Source organism: Triturus cristatus, chromosome 6, assembly GCF_964204655.1.
Source record: "Triturus cristatus chromosome 6, aTriCri1.1, whole genome shotgun sequence".
In the NCBI taxonomy this organism is placed as follows: Eukaryota; Metazoa; Chordata; class Amphibia; order Caudata; family Salamandridae; genus Triturus; species Triturus cristatus.
The window spans coordinates 91,951,581-91,970,975 of NC_140589.1; the positions used below are offsets into that span (position 1 = coordinate 91,951,581).

The 19,395-nt window shown below is 48.1% G+C and overlaps 1 protein-coding gene across 1 annotated transcript in view; it reads right to left on the reverse strand.

Moving 5' to 3' along the window:
- Nucleotides 1-19,395, reverse strand: part of LOC146813810 (exportin-5-like) — a 1,013,804-nt gene that overhangs the window by 752,020 nt on the left and 242,389 nt on the right. The window contains exons 9-11 of the mRNA XM_085610267.1: nucleotides 17,498-17,581; nucleotides 15,038-15,163; nucleotides 14,634-14,724 (exon numbers count right to left, since the gene is read on the reverse strand). Of these exons, the coding sequence (XP_085466393.1) occupies nucleotides 14,634-14,724; nucleotides 15,038-15,163; nucleotides 17,498-17,581 (301 nt within the window). The remainder of the gene's footprint in view (nucleotides 1-14,633; nucleotides 14,725-15,037; nucleotides 15,164-17,497; nucleotides 17,582-19,395) is intronic.

Below are 19,395 nucleotides of genomic sequence, written 5' to 3' on the forward strand. Positions count from 1 at the left end.
CAGCACCGAAACTGCCCTCATCGCAGCCACCAATACCATCAGGACCCTGCTAGACAACAGAGAAACCACGGCCCTCATCCTCCTGGACCTGTCAGCCGCCCTTGACATGGTCTGCCACCGCACACTACGAACACCCCTCTACGATGCCGAAATCCAAGAGAAGGCCCTGGACCTCCTCCTTCCTCTTTGGCAGAACACAGAGCGTCCGCCTCCCCCCCCTTCCGCTCCGAAGCCACCGGGATCATCTGCGGCGTACCCCAAGGCTCGTCCCTCAGCCCAACGTTGATCAACGTCTACATGGCACCGCTCGCCCACGACGGCACGACCTCAACATCATCTCATACGCAAAAGACACCCAGCAGATCCTCTCCCTCACCAAGGACCCCCACACCGCCAAAACCAACCTCCACGAAGGAATGAAGGCCGTCGCCGACTGGATGAGGAACAGCCGACTGAAGCTGAACTCAGACAAGACGGAGGACCTCATCCACCCCCCTCGGCCTGGAACGACTCCTGGTGGCCGACTGCACTAGGAACACCCCCAACACCCACCGACCACGCACGCAATCTAGGGGTCATCTTCGACTCTACCCTCTCCATGACGAAGCAGGTCAACGCAGTCTCCTCCTCCTGCTTCAACACCCTCCGCATGCTTCGCAGGATCTTCAAGTGGCTCCCCACCGAAATAAGAAGGACGGTCACCCAGGCCCTCGTCAGCAGTAGACTGGACTACGGAAACGCACTCTATGCAGGAGCCCCGGCCAAACTCCTGAAACGGCTTCAACGCATTCAGAACGCCTCTGCAGGCCTGCTCCTCGACATCCCTCGCCGCAGCCACATCACACCCCACCTGAGAGACCAGCACTGGCTCCCTGTCAACAAGAGGATAACCTTCAAACTCCTCACCCACGCACGCAAGGCACTCCACAACACCGGACCAACGTACCTCAACAGCCGACTCAGCCTCTACACCCCCACCCGCCAGCTCTGCTCCGCAGACCGCTCCCTCGCCACCGTCCCCCGCATCTGAAGACTGACCGCCGGTGGCAGATCATTCTCCCACCTCACCGCCACGACATGGAACACCCTCCCCATCCGCCTACGGCAGACCGAAGACCTTCTGACCTTCAGAAGACTACACAAGACCTGGCTCTTCAAAAAGTAGCAGCTTCCTCCCCCCCCCCCCCCCCCCCCCCCCCCAGCGCCTTGAGACCCTCACGGGTATGTAGTGCGCTTTACAAATGATAGGATTGATTGATATATTTATCTTAAATTATAAACCCATGTCTGCGTAATGGCGCAATTTCCTTTTTTTCTTTTTTTTTTATAAAAGGATAGTCATTTAAACAAAAGCGTTGAATTAACAGCAGCCAGTTTGCTTTCCACAATGCTGCCCTTTTTCAAAATGAAAAAAATGAATGTAAAAGTCAGATAGGCAACAAAGCGTTACCAGTTCTTTTAGAATTCAGGTTTCAGCCTGTTTTCCAGCCAGCAAGATTACTCAGTTAGTTAATCTTTGCCACTGATACCAGCACTGTTCTAGAGGTCATAGGTCTGTGTCCAAGCAAAGAAAACTCTGCCCCCTACATTCATTTTCAAACAGCAAATTAACTGGGATTAAAAAGGGTAATAGTAGTATCTGTAATTTACAGAAATACAATGGAAGCATTATTCCTGCAGTTTAATTCTGAATCTGTACAACTTTCATCATCTACGGAACTTTCTTCTCTGGGTTCATCAGGGGAGCGCACAGTGTTCATGAGTTCAGTGAGGATTCTAATGATGGATTACAAGTATCATTTCCTTCATCACAGGATCTTCATTGATATTTATGACCAATGACTAGTAGAGCAAGCTCATGCTAATTTCCTCCACAGAGAAATTGAATAACCAAAGACATGAGCTGTTACACAGAGATCTCTGCTCTTGAATGCATTGGTTTTGCACCAAGAATGTTGGCAGTAGGCAGTTGTAAAACTGTATTTGTTCACATATCAGCAAAAAAGGAAATATTGACGACGAGCCAAAGTAGCAGTGTCACCATCTATCAGGCTGAGGCTTAGGTCGCCACATAAGGGATCTATTAGCATTTGGAAGCACTCCATTACACAGCATTAAGCAGGATATAAATCAAGAGACTCTAAACTGTTATAGGGTCATCATTCCTATCAAGATGGGACCAGAACGAATTGAAACATGTTGCATTTTAGAACATCTTTCATTTTGCTGAAGTAATAATAAAAAAGTATTGTTTATTGGAGAATATAATGTCCATTCAAACACACACAAATGCAGTTATTAACAGAACATGTTAGGAGCTAACAACCGATTTAAAAAATGACACAAAACTATCATTATTCCAATCAACCAAAATCCTCCCCGAGCACTCACAAATTAATAGTTGTTGGAAAACCACTCCCACACTAGAAGGGGTGGTGGTGGTCTTCCGGACACACTGTGGTAGCTTGGCTCGAGTGGTCAGGACTCAGGCTCCGTGCTAAACATACAACATACCCAAACAATAACCATGCGTGCATCCGTTCCAAAAACGACTCTACACCGTAAAAATTATGAAAATATCTTTCTTTATCTGCTTCTTCTCTTAGTTGCTGATTGGAGAAAATAAATAACAATCACAATATACAAACTTTTTAGAAAGTGCAGGACAACTAAATACTGGCTTAATGATTCAATAAATAGGGGTGATCATAAATACTGAAGGCATAAATAAAAGTGCAATACAGACAGGCAATTAAATATTCTGAGGCAATAAATACTGTAACCAATAGATACTGTGCATCAATAAATACTGTGGACCAATAAATACAGTGGAACAATAAATAGGTTAAATACAATAAATACAATGCCCCTAATAAATACTTAAAAGCTGACAGTGACACTCATGGAATCAGATCACTTTTGAATCCCTAAGGGCTGATTTGGCCCAGGCACAGCTTGTGGGGATGTGGAAGGCTTGGGGGTGTCTACTCCCTGGCTTGGTCAAGGCTGAGGCCTAAACTGAGGTAGATAAAGGGGGAAATACCAGAGTCCTGGCTCTCTCTCTCCACACAACCTCTCTAGATTAGTCCCAGTTCACCCCTGGCACAGTCAGGTTGGTTCCAGCACCTCCCTAGCCCCTTAGAACAGTCTCTCAGGTCTCCACAGGGCCTTAGGCGCCCTCTACTCCACTTACTGCCCTTTTTCTGATGTTCCGACGCCGCTGGAGTCGTGTCGACGCCGTGAGGCGGATCCGGTTCGACGTCGGCGGCCTCGGCACAATGACAGTTCTTGACGACGCCGGTAGGCGGCTCCGGTCTCGATGTCAGCGGCCTCGGTTCGATCTCGACCTCCGATTCGATGGCGTCGGGCAGTCTTTACTCGATGTCGACTTCGGGCGGCTCCGGTCCGATGGCGACCTCGGATTCGATGACGTCGGCCAGCCTTGCCTCGATGTCGACTTCCGGCGGCTCCGAAGTGCGATCCTCACTCCCGACCTCCGGTGCTCCTTTCCTCAGGTTTCCGGCGACTCCGAAGTGCGACCTCCACTCCCGACCTCCGGCACGATTCTCTCAGGTTCCGGCGACTCCGGAGTGCGATCCTCACTCCCGACCTCCGGTACACTTCACCTCGGTCTCCGGCGACTCCGGAGGGCGGACTTCACTCCCCCGTCGACACCGCTCACTCGACCTTGGTTGACTTCCTCCTCGACCTCTGGTACACCTCACGTCCTCCGTCGGCGCCCTCTCACGATCTCTGGCGGCTCTGGGTACGACGTCTGCTTCTCCAGTCAGCGCCGCTTCTCCACCTCAGGCTCCAGGTCTCCAGGCTACTCGACGTCTGGCTCCAGGGAAACCAGTATCCAGGTCAGGATCTTACTGTTCTTGGTTTCTAAGGCCTGTTCCTGCTGTCCAGGTCCTTAAGATGGTTTTTCTGACTTCTTCCCACACAGGGCTCTAGGCTGGGCTCCGTCAGTAGGGACTAGTATCAAGGGTGGGTTTATGGACCCCACTCCAGGCACAAGTTTCCACCCCTGCTGCTTCACTCCTTCCTCCTTCAAGTTTGCTGCTCACTCCTCACCAGTCAGGTGCCAACTGCCAGCTCCAACTGCCAACTCTGTCTTAGCTTCCCAACATTCTAAACCGCCTCCAACGGTCACAGGGTTCTGGGATGTTCTGGAAGGTGCTAGCAGGTTCCAGTGGATGCTGGTGATGTCACAGATGGCCACCATTTTGTGCTCCAGGCCCTCAGACAGAAGTTTCAGGGGTAGCTAAAATGGCTCCCTGAATCTGTAGCAACACGAAAAAGTCTGGTGGTTCCCAAAAAGGAAAAATTCAAATAGGGTTTGAGGCAAAAGTGGGACAAAATAAATAATGATGAGGAGGGACCACCCAAAGGGCTGACAGGTCTAACACGCGTCCCCCCCAGCTGAAAGTGGGGAGAGCTACCCAACCCCTTGGGAGTTCTCATCACTAAGGCGGAAATACCTTGAGAGACCGTCTGCATTGGCGTGGTCCACTCCAGGCCGATGTTCCACCTGAAAGTCCATTCCCTGTAGGGAAATAGACCACCTCAACAACTTGGGATTCTCCCCCTTCATTTGCATCAGCCAACGAAGGGGTCTGTGGTCGGTCTGAACCAGGAAGTGCGAGCCAAACAGGTATGGCCGCAACTTCTTCAGAGCCCATACCACTGCAAAGGCTTCACGCTCTATTGCACTCCACTTCTGTTCCCTGGGAAGTAGTCTCCGGGATAGGAAGACCACGGGTTGATCCAGACCCTCTTCGTTGAGTTGCGATAACACTGCCCCAATGCCATGTTCTGATGCATCTGTCTGGACAATGAACTCCTTGGAAAAGTCTGGGGCCCTTAAGACCGGGGCCTCGCACATGGCTTTCTTCAATCTCACAAAGGCTTGCTGACAAGCCTCCGTCCAGACTACCCGTCGAGGTTGTTTCTTGGACGTGAGCTCCGTGAGGGGGGCTACGATGGTACCGTACCCCTTCACGAAGCGGCGGTAGTATCCCGTGAGGCCCAAAAATGCTCGGACCTCAGTCTGAGTCTTGGGGGGTTCCCAGGCCACGATGGCCTCGATCTTCGCCTGGAGGGGTTGCACCGTTCCCCTACCCACCAAGTGTCCAAGGTACACTACCGACCCCTGCCCGATCTGGCACTTGCTGGCCTTGATCGTCAATCCAGCTTGTCTCAGGGCCTGGAGAACAGCTTGCAGGTGACGCAAGTGATCCTCCCAGCTGTTACTGAAGACGGCTATGTCATCCAGATAAGCAGCAGAGAAACTCTCCATTCCGGTGAGGATCTGGTTTACCAGGCGCTGAAACGTGGCAGGTGCGTTCTTGAGCCCAAAGGGCATCACACAGAACTGGTAGTGGCCATTGGGCGTGGAGAAGGCTGACCTTTCCCTTGCTCCATCAGTCAAAGAGATCTGCCAGTACCCTGAAGTAAGGTCAAAGGTACTTAGATATTGGGCAGCTCCCAGCCGGTCAATCAATTCATCCGCCCTAGGGATCGGATGAGCATCAGTTTTGGTCACTGAATTCAGTCCCCGGTAGTCCACACAGAACCTCAGTTCTGGTTGGGCACCCGGTGGTGCAGCTTTTGGTACTAACACCACCGGACTAGACCAGGGGCTGCTAGAAGGTTCGATCACTCCTAGCTCCAGCATCTTAGTGACTTCACTGTGAATGCTGGCCTTCACCTTGTCTGACATCCGGTAGATCTTGGACTTCACAGGTGGGCTGTCTCCTGTGTCCACATCATGGACGCACAGGTGAGTCCTACCCGGGACAAGGGAGAACAACGTAGAGTACTGTCCCAGGACCTGGCGACAGTCCTCCTGCTGTTCAGGAGTTAGAGATGGGGAGAGAATCACTCCCTCCACCGACCCATCCTTTTCTTGAGACGCAAACAGATCAGGGAGAGGCTCGCTTTCCACGTCCTCTCCTCCGTCAGTCACCATCATCAAGATGACTTCGGGCCTCTCGTGGTGGGGTTTGAGGCGGTTGGCATGCAGCACCCGCAGGGGCTGACGAGGGGTCTTCAGGTCCACCAAGTAGGTAGCCTTACCCTTCTTCTCCAACACCTCAAAGGGTCCTGACCAGCGATCCTGGAGGGCACTAAGCTCTCCTGGTTCGATCACCCACACCTTCTGGCCAGGCTCCAACTCCACCGGGTGAGCGTTGTGGTCATACCACGCCTTCATCACTGCTTGGCTGGCTTCCAAGTTGTCAGAAGCTTGCTTCCACAACTTAGCCATTTGGCTCCGGAAGGCCAGCATGTAGCTCACCACATCCTGGGGAAGCTTTCTGGGAGTTCTTTCCCATCCGTCTCTCACCAGGTTGAGAGGTCCACGTACAGGGTGCCCATACAGAAGCTCGAAGGGGCTGAAGCCCACTCCCTTCTGTGGCACTTCCCTGTAGGAAAAAAGTAAACAGGGTAGGAGGACGTCCCATTTCCTCCGCAGGCTTTCAGGCAGACTTCTGATCATGCCCTTCAAGGTTTTGTTAAACCTCTCCACCAGACCATTGGTCTGGGGGTGGTAAGGAGTGGTGAACCGGTATGTCACTCCACACTCCTTCCACATCGCCCGCATATACGCTGACATGAAGTTGGTCCCCCTGTCGGACACAACTTCCTTGGGAAAACCCACTCGGGTAAAGATTCCCATCAGGGCCCTAGCCACAACAGGTGCTGTTATGGTCCTCAGAGGTATTGCCTCTGGGTACCGTGTGGCATGATCCACCAGAACCAGGATAAACCTGTGACCAGCTGATGTTGGCGGATCTAACGGACCCACAATGTCGATGCCCACCCTTTCAAAGGGGGTGCTAACGACAGGAAGTGGTTCCAGGGGAGCTTTCAGCTTCACCCCTGTTTTCCCACTGGCTTGGCAAGACACACATGTCCGGCAGTAGGTATCGGACGACACTTTCATCTGAGGCCAATAAAAGTGTGGGACAAGACGGGCGAAGGTCTTGTCTTGCCCCAGGTGTCCTGCCAATGGTATCTCGTGAGCCAACTCCAGAAGGAAGGCTCGATAACGTTGAGGGACTACCAAGGCTCGTGACGATCCATGTAGGGGTGCCTTGGGTTCACTGTAGAGGAGGCCATCCTCCCAGTAAACACTGTAGTTCCCTTCAACGTTCCCTGCTGCCTGGGCTTCGGCCTGTCGCCTCAGCCCCTCAAGGGTAGGGCACTCCCTTTGGCCCTGGCAGAATTCCTCCCTGGACGGGCCTCCCTCCACGTGCCACTCGGCCGGGATGGGTAGGTCCTCCAGGTTGGTAACGTCCCCCACCGCAGACTCCTGGTCCACCACCTCCGGTGGCCTATCCGTCCTACGGGGTGGGGACGCCGAGGCAGGCTCCTCCTGTCCTCGGTTCTTCCCTTGACTGGCAGCTGGCTGGGCCTTTGTTCCAGGCTCCAGCCGAAATGAACTCCCTCTTCGGGTAGTCGTGGACCTTGTGCTAACACAGGCCCAGTCAGGTGTACCCAGCATCTCGGTGTGAGTCCGGTATTCCACCTCCTTCCAAGCGTTGTGCTCCATGTCATTCCCCAGCAGACAATCAACTGGCACGGCAGGGCTTACGGCAACTCGAAGTGAACCTGCAACCCCCCCCCATTCAAAGGGAACCTCGGCCACTGGATAGTGGCCTGTTCTGCCGTCAGCCATCGCGGCTGGGTGGAGTACATCGGGAATTACCTGCTCTGGAGACACCAGTTGGCTACGCACCATAGTCATACTGGCTCCTGTGTCTCTCAGAGCCTCCCCTCTTTGGCCGTTGATGGTGACCCACTGCCCATACTTTGCGGTATTTGCGGGCACCTGGATCTTAGGAACCATCTCCCGTTCTCCCAGGGACACTAAAGTGACACCCGCCCACTCCCTTCCCTTAGTTAAGGGCATCTCCTCCCCGAGCACTACACTAGCTACTCCGGGGGTCTTTCCTCCAGTGGGAGGGGGTGGTCGTTTCAAGCACTTCGGATCTCCTTTATAGTGTCCAACGCCACCGCACTCATAGCAATGGACAACCCTTGGCTGCTGACTCTGGCCAGGATTAGGGTTTCTGGGTGGGTTAGCCTTAGGGGTGAATCCTGTTCCCTTCCCTTGGAAGTTATTTTGGGGGCCTTTGGAGAACTCCTTTTTCTTTTACCCTCCCTCTTTCTTCTGGGGGGCGCCCTGTCCGGCCTTTTGAGTATCCCCTCCAGTCCCCCTTGTGGACACCCGGGTACTAGCCCAAATGTCCGCCTCCTCAGCAAGCTTCCGGGGACTGGTCAGCTTGCTATCCACCAGGTGTTGCCGCAGTTCAGGGAAACATTTCTCGAGCAGGTGTTCCTTCAGTACCAGGTCAAACAACCCCTCGTAGTTCCTCACTTCACTGCCCTGAATCCAACCTTCCATTGCCTTCTTTGCATAGTCCAGGAAGTCCACCCAATTCTGTGTGCCCAGTTTGTGACTACCCCTGAACTTCTGTCTGTACTTTTCAGGTGTTAGTCCAAACTTTCTGATGAGCGCCAGTTTCATGGTGGGGTAGTGGGTCTGCTCATCCTCTTCGAGGGCCAATAAAGCATCCCTACCAGCTGGAGGCATGTACTTGTACAATCCCCCTCCCCAGTACTTCTCTGGAACCCCATGGGCCCTCAACGAGACCTCATAGGCCGCTAGCCACTTGGCGATATCGTCGCCCACACCATAGCTAGCTACTATGTCCTTTGGCAGGTATGGTTTAGGTTCCCTGGTGATCTCTTGGGTTTGGCTGCCACCATTAGGAACAGGTTGTGCCCCGATTCTCAAGATCTGAAGATCTATTTCTTTCAGTCGTAATTCATGGGCCATCCTCTGCTCCTCCTTCTCCTTTTCCAGCCTTGCTAAGTCCCATGTGAGCTGTCTTTTCTCCCTCCGGTCTGTTAGCTCCACTTCAGACAAGCCACCGCTAGAGGCACTGCTGCCCTTCCTAGAAATGGTTCTGGGCCCTGCTGACAGGTTCCCCACCTCAGGTTGGTACATCTCAGCCCCCTCGGGGTCAGGCTCTCCATCCCTGTCTTCCTCCTCAGCCTTGCTTTCTCGGCGTGCCTCCCCCCAAGCCCTTAAGCTGGTTTGGAGTGCACCCTTCTTTGCTCCTGGGGGACAGTACACCCCCTCCCGCTGGCAAAACTCCCTGAGTTGGGCCACAGTGTACGTTTCTAGATTTTCTAGTACAAACTCCATCTTGCCCACTCAGGTTAGAGGACAGGTTTTTGTGCAGTAACTATGCAGGGGGGTACCTTTAATAATACCTCCTCCCACCACCAGAGTAAATTTGGAAAAAACAAAAACCCACAATTAGGAAGGCCGCTTTGAGAAAACTCCCGGTGTAGGCCTATGGACTACCCACAGTTATTGTTGAGTATACGTAGGCACAGCTCTATCCCACCACTGAACACCAATTTATGTTGGAAAACCACTCCCACACTAGAAGGGGTGGTGGTGGTCTTCCGGACACACTGTGGTAGCTTGGCTCGAGTGGTCAGGACTCAGGCTCCGTGCTAAGCATACAACATACCCAAACAATAACCATGCGTGCATCCGTTCCAAAAACGACTCTACACCGTAAAAATTATGAAAATATCTTTCTTTATCTGCTTCTTCTCTTAGTTGCTGATTGGAGAAAATAAATAACAATCACAATATACAAACTTTTTAGAAAGTGCAGGACAACTAAATACTGGCTTAATGATTCAATAAATAGGGGTGATCATAAATACTGAAGGCATAAATAAAAGTGCAATACAGACAGGCAATTAAATATTCTGAGGCAATAAATACTGTAACCAATAGATACTGTGCATCAATAAATACTGTGGACCAATAAATACAGTGGAACAATAAATAGGTTAAATACAATAAATACAATGCCCCTAATAAATACTTAAAAGCTGACAGTGACACTCATGGAATCAGATCACTTTTGAATTCCTAAGGGCTGATTTGGCCCAGGCACAGCTTGTGGGGATGTGGAAGGCTTGGGGGTGTCTACTCCCTGGCTTGGTCAAGGCTGAGGCCTAAACTGAGGTAGATAAAGGGGAAAATACCAGAGTCCTGGCTCTCTCTCTCCACACAACCTCTCTAGATTAGTCCCAGTTCACCCCTGGCACAGTCAGGTTGGTTCCAGCACCTCCCTAGCCCCTTAGAACAGTCTCTCAGGTCTCCACAGGGCCTTAGGCGCCCTCTACTCCACTTACTGCCCTTTTTCTGATGTTCCGACGCCGCTGGAGTCGTGTCGACGCCGTGAGGCGGATCCGGTTCGACGTCGGCGGCCTCGGCACAATGACAGTTCTTGACGACGCCGGTAGGCGGCTCCGGTCTCGATGTCAGCGGCCTCGGTTCGATCTCGACCTCCGATTCGATGGCGTCGGGCAGTCTTTACTCGATGTCGACTTCGGGCGGCTCCGGTCCGATGGCGACCTCGGATTCGATGACGTCGGCCAGCCTTGCCTCGATGTCGACTTCCGGCGGCTCCGAAGTGCGATCCTCACTCCCGACCTCCGGTGCTCCTTTCCTCAGGTTTCCGGCGACTCCGAAGTGCGACCTCCACTCCCGACCTCCGGCACGATTCTCTCAGGTTCCGGCGACTCCGGAGTGCGATCCTCACTCCCGACCTCCGGTACACTTCACCTCGGTCTCCGGCGACTCCGGAGGGCGGACTTCACTCCCCCGTCGACACCGCTCACTCGACCTTGGTTGACTTCCTCCTCGACCTCTGGTACACCTCACGTCCTCCGTCGGCGCCCTCTCACGATCTCTGGCGGCTCTGGGTACGACGTCTGCTTCTCCAGTCAGCGCCGCTTCTCCACCTCAGGCTCCAGGTCTCCAGGCTACTCGACGTCCGGCTCCAGGGAAACCAGTATCCAGGTCAGGATCTTACTGTTCTTGGTTTCTAAGGCCTGTTCCTGCTGTCCAGGTCCTTAAGATGGTTTTTCTGACTTCTTCCCACACAGGGCTCTAGGCTGGGCTCCGTCAGTAGGGACTAGTATCAAGGGTGGGTTTATGGACCCCACTCCAGGCACAAGTTTCCACCCCTGCTGCTTCACTCCTTCCTCCTTCAAGTTTGCTGCTCACTCCTCACCAGTCAGGTGCCAACTGCCAGCTCCAACTGCCAACTCTCTGTCTTAGCTTCCCAACATTCTAAACCGCCTCCAACGGTCACAGGGTTCTGGAATGTTCTGGAAGGTGCTAGCAGGTTCCAGTGGATGCTGGTGATGTCACAGATGGCCACCATTTTGTGCTCCAGGCCCTCAGACAGAAGTTTCAGGGGTAGCTAAAATGGCTCCCTGAATCTGTAGCAACACGAAAAAGTCTGGTGGTTCCCAAAAAGGAAAAATTCAAATAGGCTTTGAGGCAAAAGTGGGACAAAATAAATAATGATGAGGAGGGACCACCCAAAGGGCTGACAGGTCTAACAATAGTCAAAACCAATCTCAAGTCTTAATTGTTCCAGTCCACTTTTAATTCTTTGACATTTGTTCGGGGACACAATACACTCCATGTTTGGTTTTCTATAGCATATCTCCATTCATCAAATGTTCAGCTTGAAATTGTAGATACGTAAACAAAGCAGTTTCCTACAGCCAATTCTGAGATCAGACGAGATCATGTGCTTTCAGGGTGGTATGGCGTACCCTCACGTCTGATCTCAGAATTGGCTGTAGGAAACTGCTTTGTCTATGTATCTACAGTTTCAAGCTGAACATTTGATCAGCTTTGTCCCTGAAAGGATGTCAAAGAATTAAAAGTGGACTAGAGCAATTAAGACTTTGAGATTGGTTTTGACTATTATTTTGCAAGTGCTCAGTGAGGATTTCTGTGGATTCTCTACTCTCTCCTTTGAAGGGACTATTGGAGTGGAATTGGCAGCCAACCCCTCCTCTCTTGGTAGCACCAACATTACTGCAACACGACTACTGCCTTATACGGTTTGCTGAGTGCCCATTGTTTTCATGTTCTTGCCTGGTTGCCAATTGTGTGTTTTTGATATACTTATTTCAAGACTGAATATCTACATGATGCAGGTAGAGAAATGAATTATTGGGTAATAGAGGAAGTTAATACTTAGCTCTCACTGTATCAACTTCCAGACATTGACAGCAAACTGTGGGATTGAACACTAATGGTTGAACTCATTTTGCGTGCTTATTTGTACTAATACAGTCAACGTCAAACATTATGTAGCCAACTTTCACGGTCAGCTTATTTTGAGCCTGATTAGATACAAGAGAGAGCATAGTCAAGATCTCACATACACACATTTTTCACATTTGCCCAATTATCATCATGTTTACTAATAGATTTCAGGCACAGTCAAGCAATTAAGGTTTCTTCAGTCATGAGCCAACAAGGAAAATTCAGTTCCTGCACCAGAGAGACCCAAAAAATCTTCTGCGCATGAATTCTAATTTGATACCCTCAATACTTGCTGACACAGAAAGACCCAAGGGCCATTTGCACATAGATATTCAAACTTTTCAAAATATAGCACTTGTTGAAGAATTAATGCCACGGAACCATAGGTGGTCCTAGAAGCAAATTTTTAACTTATCGATCTCAGCAATAGGTTTGGCTGAGAGCCTTCCACACTGAAAGTTGAACTTCACTATTCCACTTGTAGTTCGCAGGGTACCCTTTTATGAATGGGTTTTCCAACTAAAATCATTACATTAAAGAAGACTCAAATATATACTGTGCTATCAAAACCTGAACATTTTTTTTTTATTTCCAATCATTATACTAAGGGGCGGATTACGATGTCGTTCGAACGAATGATACACATTTCCCAATGACCGATTACGATGCCCGGAAACCATTCGGGCAGTCCAAAACGGTTCCGAAAGGCATTCAGACAGCCCAAGCCCTTCGGAGCCGAATCGTACAGCTCTATGGACATGGTATCCGAACGAGCGAGTATGAAAATCGATTCGGACTGCCGTTCCGAATCGGTCTGCCCGACACGAAACGGCTGTCAGAATCTTTCTTTGGGGGCCTGTTGAGAGCCACCCTTTATCTGGAGGCGTTCAATTGTGGCCCGTGGGGGTACCCAAGGGTCCCCTTTTCCCAACCATGCACAATGTGGCAGGCACCATAGGGTGCCCACCACAAGGTGCAAGGTTTTCCCCAACCACCCCTTTTCAATGGGAGCCCGTTTTCTCGTTCGTAACACAGGCTCCCATTTGGGAGTCCGACCGAACAATATTGGGAAGCATCGTAATCAGTCGTTCGGACTCGCAGGACCAAATTTTTTCGGAAACTATTCTGAGACGGATTAGTTCGGAACAGTTTCCGAACTACATCGTAATCAGCTCCTAAGTGTTTATAAGACATTATTAGTTTCCGAACGACATCGTAATCGGCCTCTAAGTGTTTATAAGACATGAATAGTTAAGTGGGTTTTCTTACAGTAAAGAGCCATCTCACTCAACAGCCTTTTAAAAGGAAAGTTATCGACCCAGGAATGATTTACCTGTGATCGCGACAACGGGAGACTGGTAGCCCAGTGGCAACCGGACCTCTGCCAGATTGGAGCGGACTTCAGTGGACGTTGCCCTGCACACAGGACCCCTCACTATCTTCGTGGTCCAAGAAATCCCTGCAGGAAGGCCCCTAGCGACCGCTTTGCATCCACAGCATGCTTAAAGGAGCTTCGGCACGCTTCACCGCTGCATCAGGACCACTCCATAAGGATCCATTACAAAGTGGATACTGCAGAAGGACTGCTACACCTGTGAAGGCAACGGTTCTTGAGGTCCTTGCTTGTCCTCCCAAGTAGTTCCCTGCCCAGAGTGCTTTTAATCGACCGCATTGACACAAACCTAAGTTGTGTCGAAAAAAGTTTCCAAGGGTCCACTTAGTTGACTTTTCCAAGGCTTGTTAAAGGCAGAGTAAAATTGCATTGATTAATCATTTCTTGTACAATCTATATCTCCAGAACCCTCTGATGATCTTTTTAGTTCTAGTGTCTATAATCTTATAAAAATACAGTCTATTTTTAAAAAAATTGATGTAAGATTACTTGAGAATTGTGTTGATTTCTTCAATTGTTTTGGTGCTTTTTAAAAGCTTTGAACTTGTTCTTTTGTGTAAGCCTTGCTGCTCAGTGCCACAGCTACCCAGGATTGAGCAGAGGGTTTGACAGACTAACCCCAAGGATCCTAGAGGTGATGGCAAGTGTATTATACAATGGGCTGCACAACCATAGAATATAATACACCCCATTTAATCACAGTTAAGCAAACCACTAAAAAATAAAATCCGTTATATTTAGTACCTACTCACCCCAAAAGTAGGTAAATGCAAGCTAGAATTAAAGGATCTAGTTTATTTTTATGTAATGTGAATAACCTGGTAGTATCTGGGATGGGTTTGAGGAGGGCAGGGGAGGGGGCGGGGGGGACTGGGGGTTTGTATTGACAGGTGAATGATTCTAGCCATAGGAGCAAACCGAGAAGACTGCCTGGCATGTATTAATATCTATTAAGAGAACCAGTTCTGCAGATTATAATGAGTTACCATTTTGGGGGAACATCTTCTTAAGCGTTATTAATATAACGTGTATGCTTAACAAGAACCACACTGGACTTGTGATGCTTACTTTTGAAGAATTCGATAAACTCTTCATCACTGTCGAAGTCCATACGTGAATATTCACAGCTGGGACTGTCATTTTTAGATGGAAAGCCAACCTGCAAATGAGAGTAGAAAGTCCCAAAATTATAAAAAGGTGGCAGTAGCATAAAAATCTTTCAACCTTACAGTGGTCAATCAGGAGCCAGTTTCAATTACCACAAAATTCTCCTTTTAGGCACACTCAAAACAAAGAAGTAGGAATCAAAGCATAGCCGCATTTCCAAACATGGTATACAGTAGAATTTAAAAAACATAGTTCAGCTCTTGCTAACTCCTAATTTAACAAAAAGACACCTGTTCCAAGGAGTCTGAGGAAAAACAAAACAAAGAAAGCAGGCAAAACATATGAAATTCTAGTAAAAACCATACCTTGAGCAGGTTTATTGTTGTAGCCTGAAGATACTTTGGGAACTTCGAGAGCAATACAGTATCACTAGAAAAGACTTTATGCTTTAATAAGGTTTTCCATGTAATCTGGGTGGAAGAACGCAGGAACTAAACAAAAAAAAGCAAGAAAATGTGTTACATCGAGAGAAGCACTGCTTACCAAAAATGGTTCTGAATTAAGGACAGTCTGAGCAAAAATAAATGAAGTACATGCTGTATTTTCATTCACTGTAATCACATAAATGATATCGCCATCAACAGAAATACCATATCTTGCAAACAACTTTATTTATTAAGGTATCTGAAAAGTGTTGACTCACAATGGAGCACTTTCCATACCACAGGCGTACACCTGCATGAGTAATCTGAATATGAAGGCGAGGTAAAGAAAAGGCAGGGGAACTAATGCAAGCATTAAGGTAGAGTATGAACGGACTTTAAAGGTTTTTAAGCCTTTTCCAAAGCATGGCAGATCAGGATTGAATATTACAGGGCTCCATAGTCTTGGTGCTTGTCAAGTGAAGGCCTGATTCAGAATATTTTTATTTTTTATTTGTGAAATTCATGGTGAAAGAGACACAGTAACGGAATAAATATACCAAAGAAAGCCCATGACTGCCACAGCCGCTAAAGTAAACAAATGAATAGAACAGGATTCAGCAGTGCAGGAGGTCGTAGGTCACAAAGAGCACATGCAGACAGGTCAGTGGCCGGTGGAAACCTAGAGGCCAAAATGAAATCCACAAGTGTTCCAAGAATTCAAAGCAGGAAGATGAAAATTAAAACTTCAACATTAATTCATTAAGGTTAACGATAAGCTGACTGGACTACAGCATTAAGGAATCAGAAATGGCAGCAAGGGTTGGGTGGTTAAACAGTGAAATGTTAAATGGAAAGCTATAGTAACTGGAAGAGAAAGGTTTTCACCAATTTTCTGAACATGAGATGATCCGGTTCAGAACGTAAGTGTAGTGGAACATGTGCTAAATACCTTTTTGAAACAAGATTGAGAGAACAGGAGGAAGTATGCAACGTGGAAACAGCAAGGCAGACTGAAAGCCGCAGAAAGTCAGGGAAGCAACCCAATGGATAAGAAAGATGACAAAGGACAACAAATAAAAAGGAGTGGATAAAGAGACGCAAGAAGAGAAAAGGAGGAAATAAAAAGTTGTTCAGCAGTAGAGGAGGAAAAGTGGCAAACAAGTGTAAGGGGTACAGGCCAGTGGAGAAGACGTGGAAGAAAGACATTAGAGAGATGGGAACGATTCAGCAGAAACCAAGGAGATAAAAGGGAGAAGAGAATGAGAAAAAACTAAGGTGTAAGGGGAGAGAGTGACACAAGAGGAGAGAGACAGGAGTAAGGAAGGAAAGAAAGAAAACAAAGGAGAGGTAAGAGAGAGGAAAACGTTCATTCTCTATCAAAGAGATCTGTCACTAACTTTAGGGCATGCTGGTCTTCTCTGGTATAGAACTGCAATTGTAGGTAGTCTTAGTGACATACATCATGCTAGTGTCTAAAGCACCAGCTATTCACATTGGTTTAAACTACAACATTGCAACATAGTTTGCAAAGGTGTAATTGCTTGTGTGGGAGGTGATCAGTGAGTGGACGATCCTAGGGCTTCCAGGAAATTAACATCATCAATGGCAGTGTACAATTTCCACTTGGCATATGACAGCATCCGGGAAGAGTCTCCAAGTAGAGCTTCACCAACTCCCACGGGCTCATCACAAAAGAGGTCACAGACAAGCTGGACTCTAAAAGAGCATTTCGCAGCAAATGACAGGATTAGTTATGTCCTCATAGTTTTCCCAAAACACCAAACTGGTGCCTCTGGACTGTTTGAAAGAAGCCCACTGCCTTCTTAAGCCCAATTAGGTATCATGGTGGAAGGGGAATAGGGCTGAACTGCACAGACACCATTTGCTCCTAAATATAGGTAGTTGGGGCCCCAAATATTCTATTGAAACATCATCTTCAACAATGTTGTGGACAGAAAATAACAGCAATGGGAAGATGGGCTGGATAGACATGGTGATCATTTCCTGTCTTACTACTATCCTGTTTCATTATTACCCACCTTTCTACCCACATACTAACCACAAAAAGCTAGGCAGAATTTAACTATGTGATACGAATCATGCCTGGTGTCTTGTTGAAGGGAGTAAGATACAGGAGGAAGACAGAGCAGGATGAGTGCTAGCAAACATGTACCAAGTGTGTTATTGATCATTGTACAAATGAATAATGTTTTCCATTGGGCCCTTGACTAGCTTAACCACACTACTCTGAAGAGTAAGCGCCTTATTAAAGTGCTAGCCAAATCTTAATTAATGAATGGCTCTGAAGGAAAAATAAGTATTATTAAATAGGGTAACTGAATGCACAGAATGAGGTTAAAAGTACTGGAGGCTTTTCCAAAAATATCTTTGTTAGCTTACCAGACTTGAATGGGTTGTAAACTTCAGTAGAGAATCAAGGTACTTCTGAAAGTTATCGGGTATTGTTACATCTTCATCGGAACCCTGGAAAAAAGAAAAAGGTTTGCGGCAAATATCCAGAGACTGCAAATTTCAAACTGCATACTCACTTTTTCAGGCACACAAATAACAATCCATATGCAACGAAGCTTAGCAAACCTATCTAATAAAATTCTAATGTCTTTAAATTGCTTTACTAAATCTCTTTGAAGAAAATGTTACTATTATGACCTGCTTGTCAGGTTACCTATCAAGGTCATGGACTGTCGGGGTAATCAGTGATCCCTGGAGGGAAGTTGAGCCAGAAGAACCAGAGTTAGACATCTAACTACACCAGCTCCTGGGGAGTTCATTTATGTAAAGACTCAACTTATAATATACCCTCTCACAACCAAGAGGTGGGCTATCCCTCTTAATAAATGGGTGCACTTCAGGATTGTTTCTGAGTCTCAAGCCCCAATCCATGGTAGCCAGAGCCCTAAGAGCAAATTGTGCAACTAGTTTCCCTGGCATTAATTTGTGCTCAAGTCAGGATTATTACCCGTGTGGGAATAACAGCCTGAGTGATCAAGTCAATTGTGATGTAGAATCTGGTAAACAGAGTCAAGCAGGACAAAGCTTTACTTCAAAGACAATAATGGGCCCAGCTGGTAATTAAGATTAAGAGAAGAGATGTAGCAGTGGAAGTTTCAGAGATACACGTCCCATTTTTACAAGCCTGTGTGTCGGAAACTGAGTTGTAATCAAAATTGTCCAGTGACTGACACTCACTAGACCTCAAGGCTTCACTACTACACAATGGGAGCTAGATTTTAGGATTTGGGACAAATTTTAAACAAGAAGAAATATTATCTCTGCAACCTTTGTAAGTGCAGATATAGTTCAAATGGTTCCTGAATAAGATAGTTCGCATCAGACCACATGATGATACATGGCACTGGGGTTATGAAGACGCTCTGGAAACTGAAACAGGATTCCATTGGGACAGAGGCAGTACCGGTTCACCAGTGAAGATCCAAAACGCATCTTTGTAGCCTCCAAAGTGCTAAATGTCAGTGGTCTTCCGCCTACCAAACAAGTTATGGCGCAGTGGATCTCAATGCGGGTCTCTATGCCTGACAGTCTTTCATACAGACCCTCAAGAAGCTGCACATCTTCTATGGTTTTGGGACGGCTAGACTCTCCCAATCAAGCTGCTTGTCTTCAAGGCGGCAGCAGCAATGGACATATGCTAGAGAAATACCACTGCCAACATGCTCATGATCGATTATGAGGCCATTTAGCCCTGGAAGTGATTCACTATCCTATGTCCGAAGGTGATGCATGCAGGAATCCAAATACTTTGGCATCAATATCTTTCTAACAGAGACATGCTTGATGGCAATATTTCATATACATCAGTCGGTATAAAGAGAGACATAATTTTTAAAACCGGGTGACTGTGGAGGCCCTGGGGCCCGGGCCTTACCATTTAACGGTACAACTTTCTTGGAACTTATGCTGATTAGCCAGTAAATTCCTACATGAGGTGAGTCTTTCACCGCAACATGGCGTCTTAGACTTCATTTGTGATCTATTTATGCAAAACGCTAAATTACCCCAAATACCCAATACATTCTATACATAGCCCAAGTTATCTACCGTGGGGTTCAGACTTTCTAACCAGTAATTGCACGCTATACTCCTGGTATCCCATTGCATAGTTTTCATTGTTTGAGACAGTCTTGTACCCAGGGCAGCAGAAGCCTGGGAGAACTCCGGACTACATTGTGTAGATGACTTACTCAAGATGGATCCTGTCTCCCTTTCGACTTACTGGTTGAACAATACAGCCTTCCTGCAGGTCAGTTCCTAACACA